The sequence below is a fragment of the Podarcis liolepis genome (assembly GCF_965112155.1).
Source record: "Podarcis liolepis genome assembly, chromosome: 15".
In the NCBI taxonomy this organism is placed as follows: domain Eukaryota; kingdom Metazoa; phylum Chordata; class Lepidosauria; order Squamata; family Lacertidae; genus Podarcis; species Podarcis liolepis.
The window spans coordinates 31,974,045-31,999,316 of record NC_139566.1 but is presented as its reverse complement, the minus strand read 5'-3'; the positions used below and the strand labels follow the sequence as shown (position 1 = coordinate 31,999,316).

The following is a 25,272-nucleotide window of genomic DNA, read 5'->3' as shown; positions in this document are numbered from 1 at the left end:
AGTTATGCACTGATTCTCTTTAGAAGAATAATGCTACCAAACTAAAACAAGCAGGTTAGTCACATTACCTCAAGTGACCACAACCCTGATCAATGTGCTTCACATTAAGAGCACTTCTTTTAAAATATCAATTACACATCATTCAGGCCTGAGAAGAGACCAAACACACCTCAAGAAGTAGCACCTGAACACAAACAGAATGTAATCAGGAAATACATTATGTAAATTCTTATGCAGTGTATTTCTAATAGACCCTGAAACACAGCTTTTGATGTATCTTTTTGTCTCATTATGGCAGTTACAAACAGGCACCAGATCATGCATTCATGAGGTCTAGAGACAGGCCACTTGCCTTGGAAATTAGTTCATCATGATTGGCTAGATGGGCTCTGCAGTGGATACAACTGTAGGTCCGATGACAGTTTGGTAGGTAAGCCTGGAACGTTTTGGATTTTGTCATTTTTACCATCTCTGTTGCCAGTTCTTCACTCTGATCAGGGCTGGCACTTGAAGAATTACAACTTTGCTGAACTTGCTGACAAAAGAAACACTGGAAAATGCAAGCAAAAGCCGTTGTTGTTCTGAAGTGTGTGTGGCAGCTTCCACACAAACGCCACAGAAGAAACAATCAAAACCTGCAACGGAAGAAAGAAGCATATAAGCCACTTCAAGTCTTTTAATAGTACATATTTCTAATTAAACATTTAACTTCTCCATTTCATCATTAGTGTAAGTTTAAAATAAAATGGGTACCTTAAGTTACATGCAGTGTTGCTCCCTGTTAAAATATCATGCCTGCATGTATATGCCACCGAGTCCTACATGGGAGAGGAGAGGAGAGGGGAGGGGAGGGGAGGGGAGGGGAGAGGAGAGGAGAGGAGAGGAGAGGAGAGGAGAGGAGAGCCCTACACTTGCACTGTAATACTGAGGTGCTCCCAACCTCCCATCCAAAAGGGAGATGGGAACACTGCAACAGAGGGCAGTATGCAAACACAAGCATTGGAAACTTAAGGGTGGTAAAACAGCTGGATGAACAAAAGGCAAGCGTAACTAACATTCCACTCAGCCAACACAAAATAGTTGCTGGGTAGGCCAGCTATGAAACTTTCTGCCCATAGGTTCCCCACAAAGTAAGTGCATTCTGAAGTCTGTTTGTTTAAATCAAATCACAGTTAACCACAGGTTGTCAGGTTTGAATGAAACAAGCAACTTGCAGCCACACGGGAGAAGGAGGGGAAAGACAGGGAGCATATGAGTCCAAGGCTCACCTTGGCTCATTTCCATCACAATAAGCCATAGTTTATAAGGATGTTTAAACACAGCCAAAGCCCAAATAAATACTGAACTATGTGGATTCAAAAACTTCGTAGTGTAGCCTCTTCAAACAGCTTTCTATAAGAAATACTACTGCTCAAAAGGAAGATAATTTCCAGAAGCTTGGCAGATGGTATCACTCCATGAATGCCGGACACTCATAAACCTCTGTTCATTATCAGCCAGCTGAAGCAAGAGACACATTCTCTTCAGATCCTCGCGCTTCAGGGTGGTCTCATTTGATTCTAATATGTAATAATGAACTTAGGGTCTGGAGACCACAGACATCTAGTACCAATGCTGTATCCCATAATAAATCAATCTGAGTGAACATAGAGGTGGGAAAACACTATCAACATTTTAACCATTTCTTTATCCATTTCATCAAGGACAGTCAAGAAACCTGGGATTTTCCATTGGTAGTAAAAATTAGAAAGGCACAAAGATTATGGTGTGGTAGCAATAACAAGTGTAAACAATAACGCCCCCCAAAAAGGACTGTTGTCAATACGGTACCATATATTATGCAGCCAGAAACAGCAAATAAGAACAGGAGACAACCATTAAGGTAATATGGGGTTTGCAAGCCATGGTTTGGTGCAATGTCTGAATTCTAAAAACTGGTGTTATATGGGTGTCACTACAGAGGCTGCTTCAACAAAGAGATGGGAAATGAAATTGTGAACTTGTATGCTGGAAGAAAGGAGGGCCATAGCAAACAGTTCTAAACCATAAAAGTGCTTGTTTAATATTTGGAAGCTCAAATCATAGTTTAGGTCCTAAACTATGGTTAGTTACAGTGACTGATCTGAGCCTCTAGTTAATTATTCAGTCATAGTGGTGGCTGAATAATTCCTGTAACAAGATAAATGGGGGAGTGGGCAAGAGGAGAAAGCAGTAATTCAGTCTTTGGACAATATAAATGTATAATTAGATATAATGTTGGATTCACAAACCTTCTTAAAATTAATGAGCCTGTGCCTTGCAGAACTAAGATAGGCAACATGAGGCAAGGCAGTCACCTAAAATCAAATCTCAAAATTAAATTTATTAAAAGTAATTAATCCAGTTCTTAGAGAGAGAGAAGGGAATTCTAAAGGAATTTTAATACTGTATTGCCAATGGCAGCACATTTAAAGTTTATTAATTGTGTTTTGTAAGTTGAAAATCAATAAAAATAGTTTACATGCTTCAATGCATGTGATAATGTCACAGATTCAGTTTTAAAGGATTATTTTTGTGGACATAATGTTTTTTGTTTTACATTCAGATATTTTAATCTGGCTTCATTTTAACTTTTGTTTAAAGTTCGTTTAAATTTGTAAACTCATCAGTTTTCAACTATCCTACTTTAAAGTTTATGTGCAGAGTGTGCTCATGAACTTCACAATTATGTTTCTTGTTAACTAAGACCAGGGATGCACAAGATCCCCCCAGTGGTGCAAGGAAGTGCAATAACCCCTATCCTCCCTCTGCTGACTAGTCCTTTCCCTGAGTTCTTGATGAACTGCAGAGAACATAGAGGAACATGCTTCCCTTTGCACTTCCTTTGTGGAGAGTTTTGCATTCTGCAAAAATCCTGTGAGAAATTAAACATGAATAGACCCCTCCCATATTCTTTGGCATGCACAGATAACTTCGGGGCGGGGGGGGGGGGGAGGAGGTCTTGTTTCATCCTTTACAGATCTTCAGAAAAAGCAATGGGACCTTCTCAGTGCTTCCCCACAGTCTCTGGAAGCATTTATAAAGCACTGGAATCAAGGGTTGGGTCTTTCTGTATTTTTGACTGGGCTGTTGCATAAGACTGAAGCATCTGTCAAATCTTCAAGACAAAGTTTTTTCCTCCCAAACTCCACCGCCACAGGCACAGACAGAAGATATAGGGGAACGGAGGGCTCAAGGATAGTAACTGCCTAACAAGTTAAGCCAAGGATTTCTGAACCCTTGATTAAGTACTATTCATATACCTTTCCCTGATATCTGCAATCTGCCTGGCAGTGACAGATTGTGCATTTAGTGTGGTGGCACCCGGTTTATAGGCAGTCTACCTAATTAAATCAAGCTGGCACCAACTATAATGAGTTTTAGGCACCAATACTTAATTATTTCAGGGAGCATTCTGATGAAAAGGATTAACTTGTTTTTTAGAACCTTCTTGTTAGATGACCCATTCTGTGCTTCTGTTTGTTTGTTTTTTTAATGTAGTTTGGTTCAATTGTATTTGTTATGTTGCTTTGGTTTTAAACCGAAGTCATATTGTACACTGCATAGCTTTCAGTTTTGTGGTATAGAAAGGAACAAACAAACAACCAACAGTAGTTTCCTTGAAACAGACCTACATGAATTGTCATACCTACTGCAACCAAAACAGCACCATCCACACACTACAGGTGTGGGCGAATCCTGAGGTTTACAGAAGTACCAAAAAGAGAGAGATGAAAATACAGTAGAGCTCAAATTTACTGAACTATGAAAAGACTACCCTTTTAAATGTGTCAGCAAAACTGACTGAGATTGTAATAACAACTACCCAAGCCCCCCCCCCATTCCATTTCACAACACTAAAGGAGTTTTAGAAGCCATCAAAATGTTTGTCTCCTAAAATACTAACTATACACAAGAGCATGCTGTACAAATCTGATATTCTCTGCCAAGCCCCATGTGAAAACAGGTTCAGGCATTGGAACAAATGTTTTTTCATATGTTTTTGAGAAAACATATGTTTTTTCAAACATTCATTCTAGATGCAATTAAGACACAATTTTCATTTTCATCATGCCCTTGCTACTCCCAGTTGAACATGCTACCCATTTTATTAGATGGATAAACAAGTGTTATTTTCATGTGATATTACAATTCGTACACTGAATGAATACAATGTTAGCTCTTCTGTCTACCAGCATGATGTCATTTGAAGGAAAGCGTAATCTTAGTAGGCAAGCAGCAGCCAATCTTAAGCATAGTGGGCTGTCCTAATTCTGCACCCGGATGTATAAACAAATATTTAAGCATGTTAGCTGCAACAGAACGTTATCAGCATACAACAGATCTACAGAATATTAAGATATTCTCAAACCATTAAATAGCTTTTATCAGGAACACAAGCAACAGGTCATTTGATTCTATTATACAGCATGTCCCACTGCTATTTCACACATTATATTTATAGAGGTTTTGTACTATAATAAGCCTTAATTTAATTCATGTTTTTACCAAGCTACTAAAAGGGCTTCTATTAAATATGAACTACAAAAATCGGGGTTATACCCTTATCCATACTTATCTGAGAGTAAGCTGCAATAAGCAGAGAAGTATTTATTTCTGAAGAAACATGCACAGTTGGTTTTTGCTAAGTTTAAAACCCCTAAGATTTGTTATGTAAGACACATAAAATGTGGCTGGATAATTGTTCATTTAACTGAAGCTAAGTTGCTTCCCACCCCCCATTAACAGTAACCAAGAACTCAGAAAGATCAACCTTGTTTTCCTGTCTTGGACTTTCCCATGAAGTCTGTTAACGCTAAAGAACCTTTTTGATCCACCAGCAATCCAGACTGCATCAAATGTATACATAGAAATAGATGTTGCTGCATTGTAGACAGTGCTAAAGTGCCTTCTGTGAAAACACATTTCCATAAGACCATTTAATAGACCTCACCCTTACTAAACTTCAAACAATGCTAAAATAACCAGAGACAAAAGACTTGTGCAGATTTGTTCTTCACTTTCATGGGCTGTTGTTAGTTTTCTAACTGAAAACTCACCACACACTCAGACCACAAAGCAAAACATCACTGCCTGCTCTGATTTTAACCAAAACATCTCCTCCTACCCTTTCTTTTGCCTGTTCTTCCTCTGAAGTGTAGAAACAATGGGTTCGGAGCCTTGTGGAAAAGGCAACTTTTCATGGAGAAAGGCAAGGGCGCTGCGAGAAGCAACATTCTAAAAATAAACATGCACCTCCAGTCTGCTTTGGACAATACAGCACGGAGGAGGGGAGGGGAGATGAACGGACGTGCAGCAGCAAAGTCCCAGCCAGCCTACCCACAACAGCAGCAGCCAGCCCCTGCCACAGCCAGTCCGCGCCCGGTGGATCAAAACAAAAGGCCAACGGCGGCTGCAAACGGCTCACTTTCTGGCACTGTTTACAAATAGTGTCTGAGCGCCCCCGGTGGGGTCGACCTAGAGCGCGGCGAACCACGCTGGCTTCGACTTGCCCCAGGTGGGGGGTGTCCAGTTCTGGCACAAGGTCGGGGAGGAAAGGTGTTTTCCCAGCTTCATTTCCTTGTCCAGCCGCAGGGCGATCAGCTCGAGCCAGAATTCCAGTTCCACTTTGCCCCGAATTCCAACCACCACGAAACCGAAAGGGGGGGGGGGGAGAGAAAGGGCAAGTTCTCTTTTCTGCGGTTAAATCAATGAAAGCGAAAGATCTGGCGAGGAAAAAGCCTCGAGGGCTGACGGAAAAGAGCAAGCCAGCATGCAGTCACAAACAAAGCAAAGCAAAGCAAAACAGATCCGGTTCTGCAGCTGAAGCTGAACGAAAATCCCCTTACCTCTGGGGCTTACTTGTTCGAGCCATTGAATAGCAGCCTAGCAGGCTCCAAAACCACAAGAAACTGCAGAAGGGGCGGCACGTATAGACGACCCCCCACCCCAGCTGCTCAGCACGATCGTCATAGAAAAATGTGCGAATCCGAGCAGCAAACAAAACGCCCCCCCCCCGCATCCCAGCTCCAAACCGACAAAGAGCTTGCGGAGGCAGAGTGACACAAAACCGACCCAGAGATGTTTACTGTTCTACTGCCCCAGATAACAGGCTCAAGGACCGCCTGCATCTTGCAGGGAATTTCTGCGGATGCTATGATCAGGGGTAAACATACCGCCCTTGTGGTGCGCAGCCCTGAAAGATGGAGGGGCAAAGGGAGTGCGGAGCGTGAGAAGGAAATTAAATCACCGACGCATACAGAAGATTACAGAACTGAATTGGCTAAGATAAGCTCTTGTCCCCCTCTCGGTAACACGCTAATTAAAAACAACAACACCCACCTCGCAAAACAATTTCTTTCTAAACCTTCAAGTAAACAAAAAAACCTCATGGAGGCTATTGTGTCCCCTATTACCTCCACAGGCTGCAAAAGCCAAATCCCCCTGCACTCCTTTCTCAGACTGCTCAAACAAGGGAGAAGGAGGAGGGGAGCCTTTTGTGTATATGCAAACTGATGCTTAAATTTGAATCTAAAAAAACTCTAGAACATACAAAGCATTAAGTTGCATGCTATTGGGTTTCTGAGCCAGTGCAGAGTACATTCCAATACACACTCACCTATAGTAATTCTATTAAGAAACTGGACTTCCATTTGAGACAAACTGGTAATAGGAGTCCCTGGCTAGCAGCTCTGATCAGACCTTTCTCAAGGATGCACAATTCTTTTCCTTCTACAGCAAACAGAAAAACAACTATTCTTTTCCTCCATGTGTTGGAGGTTTCTCTTCTTTTGTTCAGGATTTACTTATCTTTTAACAGTGAGCCCTTGGAAGAGACATGGGGCCCACAGACGCCACTAAAATTGGTTTTAGCCATTCTAAACTTTCAGTGTCACAACAGGACACACAAAAAAATCCAAGTATATAAATCTAGCACTCAAGGACTAGTACGAGGCTCATAATATCACTAAGTTGAGTAAATTTAAAAAAATAAAATAATTCTTTCTCCTCAGGCCAAACAGACCACATTACTTAAGGTTCTCATCTCAAGAGGCTCCAAGAGGTCAGATGTTGAAATTGCTGTTAAGTTGCCTCTGCCAAGACGATGCAATAGAATATAAACATTGCAGTTATTAGCAAATTAATAAGTATTAGTCAAGGCCATCACTATCCCAGAGTAATTTTTTTATATTTTTCTGAATTACTTTTATAACACTTTTGTTTGTCAGCTGCTCATTATCTAAATGCAATTTGCTTCCCTGTCCTTTTGTATTACTATGGCTGTCTTCCTAGGCTGCAATCCTACATAGATACAGTACTTACACCTTGGGAATAGGTCCCACTGAACTTGAGTGTGGATTTTGAGTACATAAGCTGTAGAATTGTAGCCTGTTCATATTTTCGAAATCCTGTTTTTTTTAGCAGCCTTGGCTGGTTTACGTAGAGGCTGGTTAAGTAGAGGCAGGATATCATCGCCCAAACAACAAACATCATTTTCGGAAGTTGCTGTAAGCCCCTCTGAACCTCCAGGGAATATGAAAACATAGTCAATAAAGAAGTTGACCGGACACACACAAAATATACTCTACCTCCCTTCAACAGAGGCAACCATACAGATAAAGGGATCGTCATCAGCCCCAAAGTTCACCCCCCTCTTGGATCACAAATGTTGGGGCGGATAAAAGGACAAGTCCACCCCAATTATAAACTGATCCTGCCCCCCATCAATGAAAACCCTTCCAGGAAAGACTACCTGAACTCCTCACAATCCTCAGGTGTTGTTTTTTTTTTTGGGTGGGGGGGAGGAATGAAAGAGAAGGGGGAGGGAGGGAGACAAGACCCTGGAATGTGTGGGGAGCGTATCCCCCACCCTATCGAGATGCCCCCCCCCGCCAAACACCAACTCACACGCACACACAGCCCAGTCGCCCTTTCTTCCTTCTTTCCTCGTCCCAGCCGGGAAAAAAGGGCAGGGGAGCACCAAGCCACCGTGGAGGTGGAGAGCGGCTACCTGCTGTGGGGGGCCAGGGTCGCGCCGCCGCCTCCTCAGCGAGCGCCGCCGACCATGACCCAACGCGAGGCGGGCAGCGGGGTGGGTGGGCTTGTTTGTCCTGTGAGGGCGGAGAGGGGGGGTCATAGAAAGCGCCAACCGCCGCCGCTGCTGCTCCCGAGCCGGGCCCCCCCGCTCTCCTCAGGGCCCAGAAGCGACCGAGAAGTCATCCTGCTCGTCCTTCGGTCGCCGGTGTCGTCGTGGTTGCTGTTGCCGCCGCCGCCGCCGCTCTCTCCTCCTTCACGGCCCCCCTCAGGTTTAACGCCGCCCCGCCCCCTCGCCTGGCTTTTGTTTTGCTTGGACTCTTCTGCTTTTTCTTTCCCCCTTCTCTCTCTCCGCCCCCTCTGCTCGCGCGCACTTCAGCCCAAGGCGCACGCGCGGTGTCGTTAATTTATTAGAAGCGGGAGTGGGGGGAGAGAACTCTCGCGTTTTGGCTCCTCCCCCCCTCGAGCGCGCGCGCGCTTCGACGCGAAAGACTCGTGATTTGCCTTGCCCTCTCCGCCCCCCTCCCCATCTCTCTCTCTAACTCCGCCCACACTTGGTGCGCGCGCAGTTGAGGTTCCTGAGCCGCCGTTAAAAAACGTGGATTCGTGGTTTTTAAACCCCCCCTCCGCTTTGCACACGCTCTTTTGGGTTGTGTGAGGTTTTTTTTTATAAAAAAACACGACTTTCTGTCCCTCACGCGCGGACTTTCGAGGCGAGGCGCACGCGCGCAACTAAGGCGCGCGAGGCTTGCGCGCCGCCGTTTATAAGCGCTGTGGGCCGGGGGGAGGGGCAGTACGGCGACGTTTGGCCCGCGCGCGGACTTTGAGGCAAGGCGCATGCGCCTCTGGGAAAGGCGGGAGTTTGTAGCCGTTAAATGAATATATAAATACAGTACTGTATAAATAATAGACGTGAAATTTTGCCGCCGCAACTTGTCAGTCACGAGTTACAGACTCCCCCCTTACTTAAAAACAACAGCGTTGCAGTTGTTGCAAAGGGCGGCGTGTGCGGAATGCAATAATAATGCAGAATACCAGATAAATACGTATTTTGTGTGGTTTTTATCTTGTATTTTTATGTTGTGTGAGCTGTCTGAGATCTACCGAGGGCCGTATACAAATATAAATAAATAATATGGGTAAAGTTTTTTTCAATGACATCACGTGTTAATTAGCAGATGATCTATTTATTGCACTTATTAATAACAGCTAACATTAAAATGCCCCAGGGATGATGCATATTATAACACAGCTCTTTACAGCCCTTTAAAAAGCAGCATCTTGAATAAATTATTGGGGGGAGGGCAGGTAAACCTTGCCCCACATAATCAGAAGACACGTTGCATGCACACAGTTTGAATGGCAAGGCCCATCAATTTTTTTGCGGGGGGGGGGTGCGGTCCCATCAAATATTTTATTGGGAGGGCTAAAGAGACCTTGGCCCCTAGGAGTTGGCTCCTGTGCTGGCAACTACTTGCACGGATAATCTTAAGGATAACAATTCATGCTTTGATGAAGTCCACAAACGCTAATGCTTTATGGTGTTGCTCAACTTTGGGTTGTTATAAAAACAAAGTTCACTGTGTGAATTCCCAACACGTTTAGATAATTTCTCTTTACTTTTATTAAAGATTTATCATAAGATAACAACCATTAATTTCTCTTTGTCAAGGAAATATGTGAAGACAAATTCCAGAGGAGTATTTTGTATGGTTTTCACCTACCACAGCCCTTGTGAAGAGTCGCTGTGATTATTTTGTAAACTTCTCAGGCTGAAACTGAACTGTCAATTTTTGTCCTATTTTTGCTGTAATATATAATATAGAGGGAGAGATGTTGAGTGTTTTGGTTGTGTTTTTATATACAGTATCAATATAATACATAAATTAATCATTCGTAAGGTTCAATGCTTTCACTTGTGGATTTTTATCACACTACATTTGTTACCGGTAATTGACTTGCTGTTAGCAGGATGTCTGTTTCAACACAATTGTTTTGTGTGCTTTCCCTGAATGGCTGCTCTTAATAATTATCACTGACTGTACTTTTCTATATCCTTTCCTTCTGGCCTCTTCATTTAACCCCCTGCCCTTCCCAGATAAACTGGTAATCAGTGGCGTAGCGTGGGGAGTGCAGGGGGGGCCGGCCGCACCGGGCACAACATCTGGGGGTTAGGGTTAGGGGGCGCAAATCCACGGGTTAGGGGGCGCAAATTACTTGCCTTGCCCCGGGTGCTGACAACCCACGCTACGCCACTGCTGGTAATTCAATAACAACGGTGCATCTGATGAAGAGGACCCCTGTCTGCCAGCCTTCATCAACTTCATGTCCTTCAGGTAAAATCTTTATAGTGGGGGTGGGGAGGTGAAAAAATGTCACATCTGGCAACCAATGTGCCCCTCTGGTTTCAGGTAGTACATGGGTAGATATAAAACAAAAATAAAAACCAGGGCACAAATTTTCACGCCCCACTAGCAGCTATGGTGACTCATTCACCAGAAGTAATGTATTTTGCTTTAACTCTGGAAGTGTATACTCAATACTGACCATACTAAGTCTCCTGATGTATATTTTGCTCTTTGTTTATCTAATTTAGGCAGCAGCCAAAGGGACTTACTTTGAATAGGCTGGAATAGGCTTGCACTGTAAGGCTACGATCCTATGCATGCTTTCCCATGGATATGTCTACACAGGACACAGTAAGGACTTCCTTCTTAAATAGTTATGCATAAGATTACACAGGCTGCGCACATGCCAAACATTTAAAGTTCATGATTTCCCCCAAAGGATCCTGGGAACTGTAGTTAACAGTGCTGGGAATTATAGCTCTTTGAGGGGGTAAACTACAATTCCCAGGATTCTTTGGGAGAAAATCTTTTGTGAAACTGGCTACATAAACGAAGCCCCCAACTCCTGATTTGTGTTGTCTCCTTGCTATTACATAGTCTAAGTTGGAGAAGTTTATATTTAAACAAAATGAATCATTTTAAAATGTAAATCTATGAATATAAATTAGCATATGCAAATGTTATACAAATCAGCATCTTTTGATGATGCATTTCCTCTTCATGGCCACGCCGATGCGTTAAGAAGCCCCCTTATGTGAAGTGAAGCTCAATAACGTAAGGAAAATAAACATCTGGAACAGGTAACGGTTTTTAATCTGCAAGATTATGAACTTGTAACCTTTTAATGTTATTTATTTATTTAGAGATGTTGTATAGCAGTGTTTCCCAACCGGTGTTCCGCGGCACACTACTGTGCCGTGAGACATCGGCTGGTGTGCCGTGGGAGGGAGGCGGGCGAGAGGCGGCGGCGGCGAGGATCCGGCGGGGGTGGGGGGAGCGGGGGCCGTCGCGCACAACCGAACTCACTTGGCACGCTGCCGGCTTGTCCTCCTTCAACCCGGGTCGGGACAGGCCTGCTCACGTCCCCGGATCCCCTAGCAGCAGCCGCACGCTCTCCAAAAGCGCAACGCTGCGCGCAACCGCTCGGCCAGCTGGTGCTCTGCGACTCCGCCCTTTCCCCTCCCAGCGCCGGAGGGTTCGCGCGACTGCAGCTGTTCCCTTTCGCAGCGCGCGGGAAACAATTCCAGGCCGATTGCCTTGTGCCGAAAAGCACCGCCTCTCCTTCTCCAGCTCAGGCCCCGGCCGCCGGCTCCCCGAATGACGTCACGGGGGCGGGGCTTTAATGGTGGTGTGCCGCGAGATTTTTTTCCGGTAAACAGGTGTGCCGTTGCCCAAAAACGTTTGGGAAACACTGTTGTATAGCACAGAAGGTATGCATATAGCAATCAAATAATAATAACAAATAAAAAAATACAACTAAAGCATCTACAACACGGGTGTCAAACACAAGGCCCGCGGGCCAAATCCGGCCCGCCAGACCTCGCCATGTGGCCCGTGTAGCCGCCGTTCTCGCTGCTGTTCTCGCCCGTCCAGTGCACCATCGCCTGGTTGTGCGCCGCGTCACCTCTCAGCACGAAGGAGGTGGTGAGCAGAGAGGCCGCCTCCGGAGCTCCCCCGCCGACACGACCCCACAGGCCGCCTGCCTCGTCCCGCGGGCTGCCGTGTCTCTGGCGCCCGCTCCGGTCCAGCGGGCGCGCCGCCCAGGAGGCGCCCAGCGCGAGCAGCAGCAGCAAGCAGAGCGGAGCTGCCTGGCCGGACGCTCCTCCCTGCGCCCCGGCAGCCGCTGCTGGCGCCGTGCTCGGCCTCCGCTGCGCCGCCGCTGGCCAGGGATGCGAGTCTGGCAGGCGAGACGCGGAGGTGGAGAACGGGAGGGAGCGAGCCGAGATGGAGGCGGGAGCGCGGCGCGGACGGCGGTGTGGAAAACAACGTGCCAGCAGGGCTTCCACGCCCAGGCGAGGCGCAGCCCCACCGAGCCCCGGAGCCCGGTCGGCCGCCTTCCCCAATGGCTGCTGGCAGCAGGGCTGTAGCAGGCGCGCCGGAGCAAGTGGACGGGAGCCCCGCGCCCAGCGCCTCCTCCGCCTCGGCTTGCCACGGAGGACAAGGGGAGGCGGCTGCCTCAGGCAGCAGGATCCACAGGGGCAGCTCGGTCCGTAGTGGAAATTTGCTTCCTCCACCAGCGCCAGATCTGGTGCCGTGCGGGCGCCTCACCCGCCCCGAGCCAAGGGAGCACAAAATAATGATAACAATGCCTATTTATTCTATTGGGGGGGCACCAAATTTTGTCCTCACTCAGGGTGGGTGCCATATTACCAACGTCCGCCCCTGCCCCCCCTCAATGGGATTTGAAATCCAGGGATTTGAAATCCAATACATTCCTAGGAGTGCCCCTGTCCGTACTGAGTAAGCCCCTCAGCCCCTAAAAGCAGACGATACCAACTTTTCAACATTGTGATAGTGATGTTGTGATATGGTAGCAATATATTGCAGTGTTGAAAAGCAGAGGGAGGAACAAGCAGCATTGCCCCCCCCCCAAACTGGGGTGCAACCGGCACATCTCCCCCCCCCCCACCAGCGCCTGGCACAGGGAGGAGGCAGCAACAGGCGGAGAAGGAAGAGAAGGTGCAGACAAGCCCCAGCCACAAGACACAGTCCAGTAAAGGTGCCCTCAGACTGGGCCTGCACAATATTATGATACATCACCACAGGGGCAGACTTTAGTAATCTTTCATAACAGGGGTGTCAGCCTGAATAAAATATTGAGGGGGGGCAGGTAGGCCCCACCTCACATCACCATCATCATCATCATCATCATAATTTATTACTGGTCAAAGACCAGCTTGAACCTCACATAATTTATCACATGCCACACACACCCCATTTAAATGTCAAAGCCCATCAACTTCGGGGGTCTCAGCCTGCTCAAATATTTTAGGCCGATATAACCGGCCCTTTGAGGGTGACCAAACTGCTGATGCGGCCCCCGATGAATTTGAGTTTGACACCCCTGATCTACAATGAAACAATTATAATCAATTCAGCAGTACAAAAGCTTTTTGTTTTTTTTTTTAAAAAAAGACCTCAAAGGTACCATTGCACCAGTGTTGGCGACGTACTTTATAGCAGGAAGTTAGCTACTTTTCTGTTGCCTTATAAAGTATGCATCTTTACCTTCATATACATTCGGCATAATTAAAAGAGCTTTCCTCACCTTTACTTTTAGGAATCTCCAGAGCCACAGTGTCCTATGCCAAGCAATGCACGACCAAAACATTACAGGAAGACTTGACGGCAGGTTCAGGATGCCCATACTATGGGAAGGTAGGCTGATGCACATGACTTAAAAGCCCTACTTGTAAGCACTTATGATGTCACTCTTTACCACATGCACAGTGGGTCCCCTGAAAGAAGGATGCACCACTCAGCATGGGAAGGGGTCTTGAGACCTTTTCAAAGGCTCTTCTTTGCTAATTCACTACACTACATTTAATGCTGGACCACTTCATTATGATCAATAATCCAACGTTCCACACTCAATTCATGGGGCTTATGTTGGCATTTAAAGCCCTGAATAGCTGGGGTCCTGTTAACACTTCCAATATCAACCTGGTGTGTTAAGATCAACGAAAGACAGTCTCTGGGTGGTCCCTGTGTTAAATGAGATGAGTTCTGTGCGGGCCTGTGGAAGAGCCTTTGTGGTGGTGACTCTGTCATCTTTGGAATGACTTTGACCTAACTTTTTATTCTCTTTGGTGTCAGGTAAAAACTCACATTTTGTTGTCAAGCTTTGAGTCTGAAGGATTAAGTCATTTTTGTTGCTACTTATGTACTTTACTAGAATTTTTTAAAAAACATTTTCCTTATTTTGTATTATGATTTACATTACCTTTTAATTTTTTGCTGTTAAACCCTGCCACCATTTTTGTTGAAAGGCAGTTTTATAAATAAAGCAGAGCAGGTTCAATTGCCATTCAGATTAAAGGGCACAGCCATGGGCAATAGCCAGGATTTATGTTAGGGAGACAGGGCACCCACCTGTCATCATCCTCTGTCTGGCTTTGTCTATCAGATTCAGAATGAAATGTCTCAACAACAGTTGTTTTAAATTACTTTCTTTTGTCCCCATGTGCTCAGAAAAATCTGTCAAAATCTTTCTGCAATTTTTATTTTTAGTTAAGTATTTTTATTTATTTACTTGATTGGGGAGGCAACTGCTCTCTCCCACCCCCAGAATACACCCATGCACACAGCCTTTCCTCCAAACAGGACTTACGTAAAATACTTGACATGCCATAATGACCTAAGAAGAGCACGTTCCCTTCCTGCAGTTACCAGCAACTGGTTTTGCAGCCCTTTACACGGGCTCTAATCCAGGAATAACAACTCCTGAGCTCACCTTTGATTGGTTAGGCTTATATCAAGGCTGGGAAACCAGGGACTCTCCGAATGCACTCCAGCTCCCATCAGCCCCATCAAGCGAAACCAATTACCAGGGCTGCTGGGAGCTGAAGACCAGAAGTATCAGGAGAGCCACAGATTCCTCTTCCCCGGTTTACATATTCAAAGAGTGAATCAGAGTTTGAGCAGTGAGATAAAAAGAGCCCAGTATATCAGAGAAGGCTGTGTTCTTTAAGGATCATTAAATACAGTAAATATTGTTATAGTAGGGGTTTTTTTGGGGGGGGGACTCCCTTAAACCCTAAAAATTAATAAACGGTAGGATTTTGATTATTTGGGATGTGCAGCTAGAAATACCAGCTATAGAGGAATTCATAGGCTCGCCTATGCAAAATGACCCGGCCAAGCTATGGACATTAAGAAACAATACAGGGCCATTGACAGCCATCGGCAATGCAAGAGAACTGTCCTTCCCCCTTGCCCTGTGAACAGAGTTTGGAAAGTTGTCAGGGTAAATGGGTGTCAGTTGAGAGGAAAAGAGAGTTTTTAGCAGGGTGTTCTGGGAAGAAGAAAGTAGAAGAGAATCTGGGGTCCATTTCCCATCATCCCTGACCATGTGGGCCAACGTGGTTTCTTAAGGGCCATAGTTCAGTGGTGGAGCAATGACCTTGCATGCAGAAGGTCCCAGGTTTAATCCCTAGCGTCTCCAGGTAGGGCTTGGAGAGCGTCTCTGCCTGAAATCCAAGAGATCGGCTGCCAATCAGTGTAGATACTGCTGAGCTGGACAGACCAATGGTATAAACTCAGTATAAGGCAACATCCTATCTCCCCTGCATTCCTATACAACTCCCGACATCTCTGAGCTTAGGCCACACTGGCTGGGGCTGAGAGCATATTATACCATAATAGATGTGTTATTCTTTAGTGTGCCTCAATACCCTTTGTTGCTTTCTCTATACAGTGGTACCTCTAATTATGAACTTAATTCGTTCCGGAGGTCCGTTCTTAACCTGAAACTGCTCTTAACCTGAGGTACCACTTTAGCAATGGGGCCTCCTGTTGCCACTGCGCCGCCGGCACACGATTTCTGTTCTCATCCTGGGGCAAAGTTCTTAACCCGAGGTACTACTTCTGGGTTAGCAGAGTCTGTAACCCGAGGTGTTTTTAACCCGAGGTACCACTGTACTACGACATGTCTTGCTGGTGGGATCCAGACAACATGGTTATAGCAATAGGCCATCATGCATAGATATAGTATTACGATGGCTCCATCTTGTGGTGGAATTTGCTGTGTCTTTTTTTTTGTATGTCTGCTAAAAATGATAAATCATTATACGGTGCTACCTCGGTTTTCCAATGTCTCAGAAGTCAAACATTTCGGTTTTCGAACGCCGAAAACCCAGAAGTAAATGCTTCAGTTTTCAAACAAACCTCAGAAGTCAAACACGCTATGCGGCTTACGCTGAGTCCAAGATAGCTGTCGGCTATTGAGGTTTCTGTTTTCCAAAGTTTTTGAAGTCGAATGGTCTTCCGGAACTGATTACGTTCGAAAACCAAGGCACCACTGTATAGGCAAAAATAATTCGTCTACAACCAGGGTTTTTTAATGGGCAAGCATTTATCATAGAAGGAGGGGCTAACAACAGCTCTGGAGGCAATAATGGGTTGGTTGAGGGCTGATAAACTGAAGCTGAATCCTGTCAAGACAGAGGGTGTACCGATGGGCAGTTTTCATGACGGGAAATAATAATAATAATAATAATAATAATAATAATAATAATAATAATAATAATTTATTATTTGTACCCCGCCCATCTGGCTGGATTTCCTGGGAAACTGGATGTATGACCTGCCCTTGGTCACATTCCCCCTAAGAGCATCAGCTTCATAGTTGGGAGGCAGGTACTCCTGGATCCAGCAGTGCCACTTAAGAACCAGGTGGGAAGGAGGGCCTGGTGCCAACTCCAGTTGGTGAGACCAGCTGTGGTCATTCTTTGACCACGATAGCCTTGCCATTCTGCTGCATGCTCTTGTAAACTTTTGCTTAGATTGCTGCAATGCCCTCTACATTGGGCTTCACTGGAGACTGCAGCTAGTGCAGAATGCTGCTCTTAGACTCTGATAGGTTCATCAGCAGGCAGTCATATTACAGCCCATACTTTGCCAATTATGGCGCTGTAGTCTAAACCACTGAGCCTCTTGGGCTTGCCAATCAGAAGGTCAGTGGTTCGAATCCCCAAGACTGAGTGAGCTCTTGTTGCTCTGTCCCAGATCCTGCCAACCTAGCAGTTTGAAAGCACACCAGTGCAAGTAGATAAATAGGCACCGCTGTGGCAGGAAAGCAAACGGCGTTTCCGTGCGCTCTGGTTTCTGTCACGGTGTTCTACCAGAAGCGGTTTAGTCATGCTGGCCACATGACTCGGAAAGCTGTCTGTGGACAAACTCCGGCTCCCTTGGCCTGAAAGTAAGATGAGCGCCACAACCGCATAGTCGCCTTTGACTGGACTTAACCGTCCAGGGGTCCTTGACCTTTTTTTACCTTTACTTTGCCTAGCACTGGTTGACTATACTGCCGGGTTGGGGATCCTCAGGCCTGGGGCCCTCCAAGCCTACATATCTGACCCTCAAGAATCTCCTTAGGTCACAGCTTCACCTCAGCTACCCACCTTTTCCCCTGATCACACCCCTCCCCAGCCTTACTTTATACCCTCCTTGAGCGTTTTATGGACCTGGCTGAAATGTGGTATTAAACTCTGATAATTTTTTTAAAAAAATTGTTCCACAAGAATTTTACACCATTTAATTGTAAAGAAAGCAACAGCCTCAGAGCAATTTGTAAAAATAGAATACAGTGGTACCTCGGGTTAAGTACTTAATTCGTTCCGGAGGTCCGTACTTAACCTGAAACTGTTCTTAACCTGAAGCACCACTTTAGCTAATGGGGCCTCCTGTTGCTGCCGCGCCACCGTAGCATGATTTCTGTTCTCATCCTGAAGCAAAGTTCTTAACCTGAAGCACTATTTCTGGGTTAGCGGAGTCTGTAACCTGAAGCGTATGTAACCTAAAGCATAGGTAACCCGAGGTACCACTGTAAAACAATAGAATTATCAGTAAAAACATTTTAAAGCAACTACTGTATATAAAACATTTAAAAATAATTAAAATAAATGGTAAGCTAAAAGCCAGATTAAAATGCCTCTCAATATTCTATGTGTCTGGATAAGCTTGGCTAGACAAAAAAGTTTTTAGCCGGAGCCGGAAAGAGGACAGTGAAGGCACCTGCCTGATGTCAATGGACAGGGAGTTCCCAAGTGCAAGTGCACAAAAAGATCAATTTCTTACCAATGCAGAACGAGTATCATGTGGCACCTTTAGCAGTGCCATTTCCACAGATCAAAGTGGCCCTAAATCCATGCCCTGTGCTTTAGGGGAGCTGCATTGATTGCAGAGGGAATCATCTGGTTTAGGAAGGAGAAAGCATGGGAGAGCATTAGTTGGACAAGGGCGAATTAACAGAAGCGAGTGGGGTTCACAATTCACATTCAGCCAAAGGTCCACACTTACCAGGGAGTATGTCCCCACTGACCATTAGTGATGGGTGAATCTGCCAATTTCAGCTTCTCAGTTTTCAGCCTTAAGTTCACATCTCCTGTTTCCATATCAGTCTGCAATTTTTTTTTTTAAGTCCTTATAAAAAAAACCCATCCACATTTTAATACAAATTTCTCCTAATATACATGTTTGCATGCAGTTTTGCCTAATACTGTATGCACATTTTTTCAGAGCAATTCCTCCAGAATAATGTATGTTACTTTCACTAATGGGACGCAGGTGGTGCTGTGGTCTAAGCCACAGCGCCTAGGGCTTGCCGATCGGAAGTTCGGCAGTTCGAATCCCCACAACGGGGTGAGCTCCCTTTGTTCGGTCCCTGCTCCTGCCAACCTTGCAGCTCGAAAGCATGTCAAAGTGCAAGTAGATAAATAGGTACCGCTCTGGCGAGAAGGTAAACGGCGTTTCCGTGCACTGCTCTGGTTCACCAGAAGCGGCTTAGTCACGCTGGCCACATGACCCAGAAGCTGTCTGCAGACAAACGCCGGCTCCCTCGGCCTATAGAGTGAAATGAGCGTGCAACCCCAGAGTCGTCCGCGACTGGACCTAATGGTCAGGGATACCTTCACCTGTACTTTCACTAATATATGCATTTCAGTGGACACCTTACCCCAGGCTTGGCTGAAGAACTGCACAGCAAAACTTGGGGAAGTGTGGATTTCCAAAGGTGGCTGTGTTTTGCTTTGGTAATTGGCTTGGAAAGTGTGGATTAGCGAGGTGGGTTCGCCTGCAAATGCAAACTTGAGTCGCATTTCTCCCGCTGTCCTTACTGAACACAGAATGACTTGCTTCTAAGTAAGCAAGTCTGTAAATAAAAGAAAGATGTTTCCCCCCCTGTTTCTGCCACCCTTCCGTTTGACAATTTCTTAGTAGTGTGAAAAACTGCCTATCTCCTATTTGCAGCCAACGGACTGGTAAGATAGCATGCTACCACAGCAACAGATTTTCTATATTGTTCTCTCTGGCCATAAATTAAATGCATTCCCCCCCTCTTTCCGCCTCTCCCTCCATCTCACCAGCCGGCAGCGAAAAAAAGCTGGTGGCGTTTCAAACCATTTAAACATATAATTATTGCATCAAGAGTTGAGCCAAAGGGTTGCTGCACTTTGCCATCCTGTAGCTAATGGCCTTGCAGACGCACCAACGACCAACAGAACCACCAACATTCTGTCCCTCACAAGGAAACATTCTGTTCTTCGTTGCCCCGCAGATGTCACAAGCCACATTATGTGTTGTTGGCAAGGCAGCCTTCGCAAGTAACCTCGCTCTGACATCCACCCTAGAATAGTTCTTTTAAAAAGCAGGCCAGCCAAGCCAGTGCTTCCAGAAGGAGATGCCCACTTTCAAGGCTGGCGGGGTTAGGGTTAGGGTTAGGGTTAGCCCACTTTCAAGGCTGCCTCGCCAGCCCCTGCTTGCCTGCCTCCTTACTTACAAACAGCTCATAGGCTGGCACTGGCTGGCAGCTTCCTCCTCCTCAGTCTCAGTGTTGAGATTCGGCAGCAAGGAGGATGGGGACGGAAGTAGGGCCTCATCTGCACTATGCACTTAAAACAGCCTCATACCACTTTAAACCGTTGTGGCTTCCCCCAAAGGATCCTGGGAACTGTAGTTTTTCAAGGGTGCTAAGCAGAGTCGCCAACTTGTGAGCAAGATTGGGGGTGCCCATGTTGCGTGTGCGACGCCCTGATGTCATTGCAGGATGTCAGAGGAGCCGGGGGCGGAGCTGAACGCAGTGGCAGCGTGGCTTCAGTGGCTCCTCCTCCTGCTGCCACTGCAAAATATTGGGGGGGAGGGGGAAAGGGTTGGACCCCCAGGATTTAGCACCCCTGTCACAGAGGTATGATTTCCACAGTGGTTTAGCAGTCATTCCCTCTTCTCAGGGAACTCTGGGAATTTTAGTTCTGTGACGGGGATAAAAGATGCAAATTGGATATTTTTCTGATTCCCAAGTTTGACCATTTAACAGTGACAGTTCCCCCACCAGTCTATCCAGGTGAGCCCTAGGGAAGTGAGGGATAAATGCAGTGCTTTTTTTCTGAGGGTATGCATACCCCTAAACATTTTGTGAATCTTTGTACTTTTGTCCATTTATTGTATCTATTTTCCCCAATTTGAACTATAAAATGGTGATTTTCTTGAGTCAAAATAAGAGTACTCCTAAACATTGTTTTTAAGAAAAAAAGCACCGGATCAATGTGTATTACTTTTGTTATTTTCCCACTTATAGATGCTGAATTATCATTGTTGCATCATTTCCCTGTATCTGCTCATTGCATTACAGTGGTGCCTCGCAAGACGAAATTAATTCGTTCCGCAAGTCTCTTCGTCTTGCGATGCACGGTTTCCCATAGGAATGCATTGAAAATCAATTAATGCGTTCCTAGGGAAACCGCCTTCAGACCAGGTCCGGGGACAGTCTGTCCCCGGACCTCTTCTGAAGGCTGGGGCGGGGGGGACAAGGGCTTTTCTTCCCACCCCCAGCATTTTAAAAAACCCTGGGACAGTGGAGGACTTCTCCGCTGTCCGGGCGATCTTAAAATGCTGGCGGGCGGCATTTTAAAATCGCCCCGGGACAGCGGAGGACTTCTCCGCTGTCCGGGGCGATTTAAAAGCCCCTGGGAAGGTAGGCAGGGGGGACAAAGACTTTCGCCCCCCGCCTGCCTTCAGAAGGTGTTCCTGCCCCGCCGCCTGGCTTCGGAGCAGCGTTCCGAAGCCCGGCGGCGGGGGCAGGTGTTCCCGCCCCGCCGCCCGGCTTCGAAGCATCATTCCGAAGCCCGGCGGCGGCGGGAGGAGGCGTTCCCACCCCACCGCCCAGCTTCGGAGGAGGTCCGAGGACAGTGGGGAAGACGCGCTGCGCTTCCCCGCTGTCCCGGATATTTCCCTATGGGCTGTCGTCTTGCGAAGCAAGCCCATAGGGAAATTCGTCTTGCGAAGCGCCTCCAAAACGGAAAACCCTTTCGTCTAGCGGGTTTTCCGTCTTGCGAGGCGTTCGTCTTGCGAGGTACCACTGTATCTGCTTGCGCTGGATAGCAGTGACTTGCTTGTACATAGCATGTGAAAATAAATATGTCAGTTTTTTTGTTTTTTGTTTGTAAAGTAGACTGTGGACAGGACCACATTCCCAGAAGGCAGCAGCCTAGCCTAGGAGGCACAGGGCGGGGGCTCCGTTGGCCACACTGTTCTGCCCTCCGACACATACCCACCACTTCCCATTTCTGCCACCCGAGGTGACTGCCTCTCTCTTCCTAACAATAGGGCTGGGTCTGGAGATTTTTTCTTGGGGGTGGGGTGGGGGGCATACATCATGCACCACTTAGATGAGTCACAGACCATCATTGACTTCTAGCAGCCAAAACTAACAGGCATTTGAAAGGAGTCTCCCACATCGTACTTCTCCAACCTAAACCTCTTCCTCTGGTGCTAGTGCAAAGGATTCTGGTTCATCTAATTATATGCTGTAATTATAGCTCTGCATTTATTGAAGCAGCCTTCGGAACAACTAGAACCCATTTCTGATGTACAGAGAACACAGTTTTCCTTATTTGGATGTCACGGCTGCACCTATCTTTGCAGCTGCTGCTGCAAGCAGAACCTGTTTACAGAAGAGACAATACTGTATAATGGGGGCTCTTAAATTTAGCATCTGTGAGCAAAAGTATGCAAATAGCCATCAATCCAGTGACCTCACCCAGCTACTATTTTCCTTGCTTTCTAGACCTCCTTCCTCCCTTTCCTTTTTTTTTGCAAAGGCCACTCCCAACACATTTTCTAATTTTTAGTTTGCGCAAGCCCTTAAATGCTGCAACATGTTTCACGGTTTTTAAAGCACTTGTGGAAAGCAACTCCAATTCTGATTAGAGCAGTGCTACTGGAGGAGGGGATGTTGGAGCTTTCCTCCACTTGTGCTGTTTTCCTGATCTAAATCCCCCCCCCAACGCCCTGCCCACCCACTCTCCTTCCAGTACTCCCACTGGGAGGCAAGAATACAGACACGATAAAAGTGTGTGTCCTTTTACAAACTGAGTCTAAAGCAGGGGTCAGCAAACTTTTTCAGCAGGGGGCCAGTCCACTGTTCCTCAGACCTTGTGGGGGGCCGGACTATATTTTGAAAAAAATATTATGAATTCCTGTTCCCCACAAATAACCCAGAGATGCATTTTAAATTAAAGGACACATTCTACTCATGTAAAAACACGCTGATTCCCGGACCGTCCGCGGGCCGGATTTAGAAGGCAATTGGGCTGGATCCGGCCCCCGGGCCTTATTTTGCCTACCCATGGTCTGGAGGAAGCTTCAGGGGTGGGTGGGTTGTGATTTAGATCAGGATAATGGCATGGGGAAAGGACAATCTATTTGTACATTTGTATCCTTCCTTATTGCTAATAATACAGTGGTACCTCGGGTTACATACGCTTCATGTTACATACGCTTCAGGTTACAGACTCCGCTAACCCAGAAATAGTACCTCGGGTTAAGAACTTTGCTTCAGGATGAGAACAGAAATCGTGCTCCGGCGGCACAGTGGCAGCAGGAGGCCCCATTAGCTAAAGTGGTGCTTCAGGTTAAGAACAGTTTCAGGTTAAGAACGGACCTCCGGAACGAATTAAGTACTTAACCCGAGGTACCACTGTAATAAGAAACACCCTATTAGTATCACTTCAGTTGGCAACATAGAGGCAGCTTGTGAAGGGTCCCAAGAGAAGATCTTAACAAGTGAGCAGTCTGACACATTTTCCAGCATCGCTGCTGCAATAAAAACCATCCTCTCGCAGTTGCTTTAAACCAGGGCTAGGGATCCTGTAACTCTCCAGTTGTTGTTGGACTCCACCTTCCATCAGCTCCAGCCAATATAGCCCATGGTTGGCAAAGATGGGAGTTATTGTCTAACCACAGAGGACCACAAGTTTAGGAAAGGGCGTGGCTCGGTTGTAGAGCGTCTGCTTTGTATGCAGAATGCCTCAGGTTCAATCCTAGGCATCTCCAGGTAAACCCGGGAATGTCCTCTGAAAACAGTGGAAAGGTTGTTGCCACTCGGTGTATGCAGTACTGAGCAGGATGGACCCATTGCTCAGACTTGATATAAGGCAGCTTCCCATGTGCCTCATCTCTGCTAAGGAGTGTGTCAGCGGGGGCACTTTAGGAGACCTGATCATGGATATCTTCCAGGTCATATTTCTTTTGGCCCTGACTTGTCCCTAATGATGAGTACAATATTTGTAAAGCCACAAGCCTTTTGTGATGGACCATGAATTAATAGCAGAAAAACTGCAATAGCTACCGCTGCTGTGCTTAACTGTCTTGGTCACTCCACACATGACGCTACTCAAGCGAGCAGACTGCTAGCCAGGATGGCTGTATGCCTTCCGTTACAGAGGACAGCCCTCTGTTTGGAGAACTGTCCAGCCCAGAACCTTAAGAAAGGAGGGAAGCAGAATCATTGAAGATGTCCATCAGCAATCAGAATCTAGACAGCAGACTGAGCAGGCACCCAGGACATTACAGTGAAATGTCCTTTTCTTGCAGCTAACTCAGTGCTGACCCACTTTAATCAATGCACCATATGGATGTACTCTGAACAGGATACAACTTGTTGCAATTCTATTTAAATTATGGCTATTCCCACCCCCTAAAACTGTCTCTTATATAAATTGAGTATATACAGGCAAAGCAGTGTCTTCTTTGGTGATGGATAAATGGCGACTCTACCACTTGCATGAGAAGATCCAGGGCATTACATGTGACTCAGCCTCTAGTCCAGGGATGGCTTCCTTCCAGATGCTGTTGGACTCCCAACTTCCATCAGCTCTAGCCAGCATGACCAAAGGGTGGTGGAAGTGATACTTCAGGAGCATCTGGAGGAACACACCCCTGCTTTGTTCTCCATGGCACCTGGCTCCACAGTCTGCAGAGATCCACCACCAGCAACGCACACACAAAGGCCTCACAGAATTCAGCTGGGTTGCTACCGCCTCCGTTCTTCTTCTTCCAGGGTCTGTCAGGTGGTAGGCAACTTGTGACCCTCCAGATGTTGTTGGACTCCAGCTTCCATCAGCCCCAGCCAGCAGGGTCATTGGTCAGTGTTATGTACTGAGTTGAATAGGATCCAAATTGCAGCAGTCTGATTGGTCCTAGAACAATAGGATCCAAATTGCAGCAGTCTGATTGGTCCTAGAACAATAGGATTCAGAATGCAGCAGTCTGATTGGTCCTAGAACAATGCAGCAGTATGATTGGTTGGCAGGAACCACCCAATCATGCTCCAGATATAAGTGAATCCACAACCTGATTGGCTTACAGTAGAATTCCAGAATTAACCAATCATGTGCAGCCCATTGTGTAAATAATGTATATAAAGCAGATACTTTGAGGGGACTTTCATTCATTCCTCCTCACCACTATGAGCTGAATAAAGAGCATGAAATCACTTTGCGACTCTGAGTATATTTCAGTCAGGGATGGTGGGAGCTGGAGTCCAGAAACAGGTTGTCTAGCCCTGCTCTAAGCTTTCCTGCACAGCTCCAGCATACCACTTGAAGTGTGAGAGAAGGAACCAGAGCAGTTTTTTTTAACTTCAAGAAGCCCAGTTTGAGCTAGTCAGGACACCCACATGAGTCCCGATTCTTCACAACTGGGAACCTTCATGCATTTCACAGAATTCTATTAATGCAGTATACATTGCTGGCTGGCTGTCTTAAAAGCCAATTTAAGAGGGTGGCAGCATCAACTTTCTAAAAGCAAACAATTGCAAGCTGAGTGCCCTCTCTCGCAGCTGGGAGAGCGATTGTAATCTGCAGGGTTCACATGCCAG

At 46.3% G+C, this 25,272-nt stretch overlaps 1 protein-coding gene and 1 long non-coding RNA gene across 5 annotated transcripts in view; one reads left to right on the top strand and one right to left on the bottom strand.

The window, feature by feature from the left end:
* The window catches only part of YPEL1 (yippee like 1), a 28,496-nt gene extending 14,732 nt beyond the window's left edge, over positions 1-13,764 (bottom strand). The window contains exons 1-2 of one of the 4 annotated variants that reach the window (XM_083479121.1): positions 13,669-13,764; positions 353-635 (exon numbers count right to left, since the gene is read on the bottom strand). In XM_083479121.1, coding sequence (XP_083335247.1) covers positions 353-469 — 117 coding nt within the window. In that variant the 5' untranslated portion in view covers positions 470-635; positions 13,669-13,764. Of the gene's footprint in view, positions 1-352; positions 636-5,867; positions 6,378-7,928; positions 8,458-13,668 lie in introns of those variants that run through there. The other 3 variants (XM_083479118.1, XM_083479119.1, XM_083479120.1) reach the window with 3 other exon arrangements.
* A 7,716-nt stretch (positions 13,765-21,480) lies between these two features.
* Positions 21,481-25,272, top strand: part of LOC310695114 — a 9,098-nt gene continuing 5,306 nt past the window's right edge. Inside the window, exons 1-2 of the long non-coding RNA XR_014519926.1 lie at positions 21,481-22,857; positions 23,102-23,177. This is a non-coding gene — a long non-coding RNA (uncharacterized lncRNA). The remainder of the gene's footprint in view (positions 22,858-23,101; positions 23,178-25,272) is intronic.